General features: G+C 40.5%; 1 protein-coding gene across 1 annotated transcript; it reads left to right on the top strand.

Moving 5' to 3' along the window:
- Nucleotides 1–947: 947 nt before the first annotated feature.
- Nucleotides 948–2,966, top strand: LOC149848029 (caffeoyl-CoA O-methyltransferase). The gene is made up of 5 exons (XM_090010257.1): nucleotides 948–1,088; nucleotides 1,193–1,272; nucleotides 1,384–1,528; nucleotides 1,901–2,032; nucleotides 2,469–2,966. The coding sequence occupies exons 1-5, from the start codon at nucleotides 996–998 to the stop codon at nucleotides 2,760–2,762; spliced, it is 744 nt and encodes a 247-aa protein (XP_089866383.1). The 5' UTR covers nucleotides 948–995; the 3' UTR covers nucleotides 2,763–2,966.
- The last annotated feature ends 792 nt before the right edge of the window (nucleotides 2,967–3,758 follow it).

Here is a 3,758-nt window from a genome sequence, read left to right on the forward strand (position 1 = left end):
CTCTTGCAAACGTGACTTAAGTGTAGGCACTTTGGCACCTTCTATTCCACGCCCATTATGCCATTACCAAAAAGAAAGGATTACACTAAACTGCAAGAGAGGACACAGCATAGCACATAGACACGCACTGTGTCAGGCTGACATTAGTCAAACACATTTTGCACTTTTAATTGTTTGTTCTAGTTAAGTCTTTTATATCATCATTACCAGTATTAGATTGATTGAAAAGGAAAGGACTAAAACATTATAATTTTAAAAATATTAAGTTATTTTTAAGAGTGATAATTTTAAAAATATGTAACTTTTTTTTTCTTTCAAAACAAATGACTTAGCATATTCCTAAGTGTGATTTCATATTTTAAAAAATATCATCGTTTTTGAGAATGCCGTTCAGCACAGTGAACTTTAATAATATGAAATGTTCACTGTTAAATTTGTATATCTCAAGTTCTTATTGTACGGCGTAACAGAATACCTGTGACATTGCTTTCCTGTCGGTTTTAGTGAAGGTCTTTTCCTGCCTACTTACCTTATTGCTCCACCAGGACACGTGTTGAAACGCCAATGGTAAGCAATTTCCACCAACCAGTGCTTACATGGCACCTTTCTATTGGATGATCTCCTTGAGGAGAGCAAAAAAAAAAAGGGGGGGGGGGGGGGGGAAAGTAGGTGAGCGGGTCCCACAGCAATGTACCAGTCAAGTCAAGGCCAAGGGGTTTGGGGACGTGGGGACCACATGGTGTTGCTGGGTGGGTCACGGTTGGTGGAGGGCGCGGGGATGGTGTCAGTAGTTGCAGGTGGGGTCCCCAACCAGCTCCTCTCCCGTGGGGTTGGCGGAAGGTCGCAATCCCACCACTTGCTGAGATGCGACCACACACACTCCTCTCTCTCTCTCTCTGTCTACACTTCCATAAATACCAAACTCAGCTCCACTATCAATCCATGAGCCCAATACCCACCAAAGATTTAGTGAGACAGAAGAGAGAGAGAGAGGAATGGCAACCAAGCAAGAGGAGCAACAAACACAGAACGGACGCCACCAGGAGGTTGGCCACAAGAGCCTCTTGCAGAGTGATGCTCTCTATCAGGTACCCATTTCTCTCACCACCGCATTGTGTTTTTTCCCCTCATTTTTTGATTGAATTCTCCAGTTTCGTGGGCTTAATTTTTTTTTCTGTGGCGTCCTTTGCAGTACATCTTGGAGACTAGTGTGTACCCAAGAGAGCCTGAGGTCATGAAAGAGCTCCGAGAAGTTACCGCAAAGCACCCATGGTAAAATTTCTCAGGAATTGCCTTTCTTTTGTGGGTTGTGCCTTGATTGAAGAATGGGAATTCTGTTTGGCTTCTTGGGATTTGTTTTGATTTTTTGGGGGATTTTATTAGGAACATTATGACGACATCCGCGGACGAAGGGCAATTTCTGAACATGCTGTTGAAGCTGATTAATGCAAAGAACACCATGGAGATTGGTGTTTACACTGGCTACTCCCTTCTTGCAACTGCTCTTGCCCTGCCAGATGATGGCAAGGTGACCCTTCTTTTACCTTCTCTTTCTCTTTTGAATTTTTAGATTTTGTTTTAAAATCTTTGATCAAGATATGATTCTTCTTATTTGAAGGATCATTGCTTTTTAAAATTGCCATTGCCACATGAGGGCAAGCCTATTTATTTTCCCTTTTTTTTTGGTGACAGATTTTTTAAATTTGGTTTTCCTTGTGGGAAGAATCAGTCTCTTTTTCTCTGATCCATGTGCAAAATTTTATGCACACCAATTAAAATTATTAGTACTCTTATGAAATCCTTAGCCTACTGTTATGGATGAAGTTTGTACCTATAATTGGTCATTGGCTTAAGTTGATTGTATTTATTTCTTATTCTAATCATAAGGAACCTTGTGCAGATCTTGGCCATGGACATCAACCGTGAGAATTATGAGCTTGGTTTGCCGGTCATTCAAAAGGCCGGGGTTGCTCACAAGATCAATTTCCGGGAAGGCCCTGCCTTGCCAGTTCTCGACCAAATGATTGAAGATGTATGTTCACGACCAAGAAGCTCTCATCTTCTTCCTCTAAAATGTCATAGTTCATTTACAAGACTACAGTATCTTTCATAATTTAGGATGCCAATTTTGGTGAATCCTAAAAAATGTAGTGTGGTATATTCTGTTAGAAATTTTCCCTTGAAAGTAGCATGCTTTTTCATCATGTCTAATGGAGAAATAAATTCTACCCCACGAATTCACCTTATTTCATCTTGACATGATGACTAGAAAAAGCTTTGGTTTTGTAATTTTGGATTCTTTTTCCAATTTTAATCACAAATAGGTGGGGTGGTAGTTAATTTTTGGGATATATTATACAATCATTTCATCAGCTAATACCACAAGTTAGCCTGAGTTTCAGTTAATAAATCTCCTGATCCTATTTTTGGCTTCTCAGCTTTAGCTGATCATTTACATATTCGTGCAGAAGAGCAATCATGGATCATTTGATTTCATCTTTGTGGATGCGGACAAGGACAATTACCTCAATTACCACAAGAGGTTGATTGATTTAGTTAAGGTGGGAGGGGTAATTGGCTACGACAACACCCTCTGGAATGGATCAGTGGTAGCGCCGCCAGATGCACCACTGAGGAAGTATGTGAGGTACTATAGAGACTTTGTTTTGGAGCTCAACAAGGCATTGGCTGCTGACCCTCGCATTGAGATCTGCCAACTTCCCGTTGGTGATGGCATTACCCTCTGCCGTCGCCTATACTAAGTGAAAAATACCACCATTATTTGAAGATGTTCTGCGTAATTGTTGGGCTACTGCCATCCTTCTGTCCTCTTTCTTCTCTCTTTTTTCCTATTGGGATTTGTAGTATATGAGCAAAAGGCAAGAGGCTGCAACTTGCTACTGTGGTTGTTATTCAATAACGGTTGCTCAAATTTAATGTGAGAAACAGAGCATTCATATGAAAAAGAGGGCATATATATTGAAGTCTTACAATGCCTGTATGATGTGAATCGATGCATATGAAATTGAAATTTGGACTGTCTTGGTTCAGTAAAGTTTTGAACTGAATCATGCAACTTTGGTCATGGGGAAGTTGTTCACGAACTCCAACAATTGGATGACTTTGGCACTGAAGACCAGCCAGAAATACCATCAAGCAAGGACAATTGAACTTGAGTAACATTTGGCCTTTTCTCCAGCATTAAACTATACAATCATATTCATAGTGCTGTAACTTTATAGAGGTAGGTCTCAGTTTTTATTTGGTTCTGTATGTCCCTGTACTCCCTCAAAGCTGGTGATCCCGTTTAAGTGGGACCTAAGTCCTGTACAAGCTAGGTCCAACCTGAGTGTGCCCTTACATGGACAATCATAATCCAGACCAGGATCAAGCTGATTTACAATCTGTGTCAGGGTTGGTTATGGGTTCATATCTTATCTGATCAGATCTGAAAACTTGTTGGCTACCCTAGATGGGGCTGTGGGATTTAATCCATGCCACTTCCAAAGGTGACCAACGACTTACCCTTCAAGGTAAAACCTCCATTTGTGACCACATTGGAAACAAAGTACATGCATATATAAAATTTAATTTTTTTATATAACTATGTGAGCCGATCTTAATCGGGCTAACCAAGCTTATCCGAGTTGGACTCCCTATCCAAGCGGCTCATTTATGCATACCAAGCATGAACCCTTGTTCAAGTTCGACTCATTTATTTTTTCTAATGAGTTCGAGTTGAGCTTAAATGGGTCGAG

Source organism: Nuphar pumila, chromosome 1, assembly GCF_984573655.1.
Source record: "Nuphar pumila chromosome 1, dmNupPumi1.hap1.1, whole genome shotgun sequence".
In the NCBI taxonomy this organism is placed as follows: domain Eukaryota; kingdom Viridiplantae; phylum Streptophyta; class Magnoliopsida; order Nymphaeales; family Nymphaeaceae; genus Nuphar; species Nuphar pumila.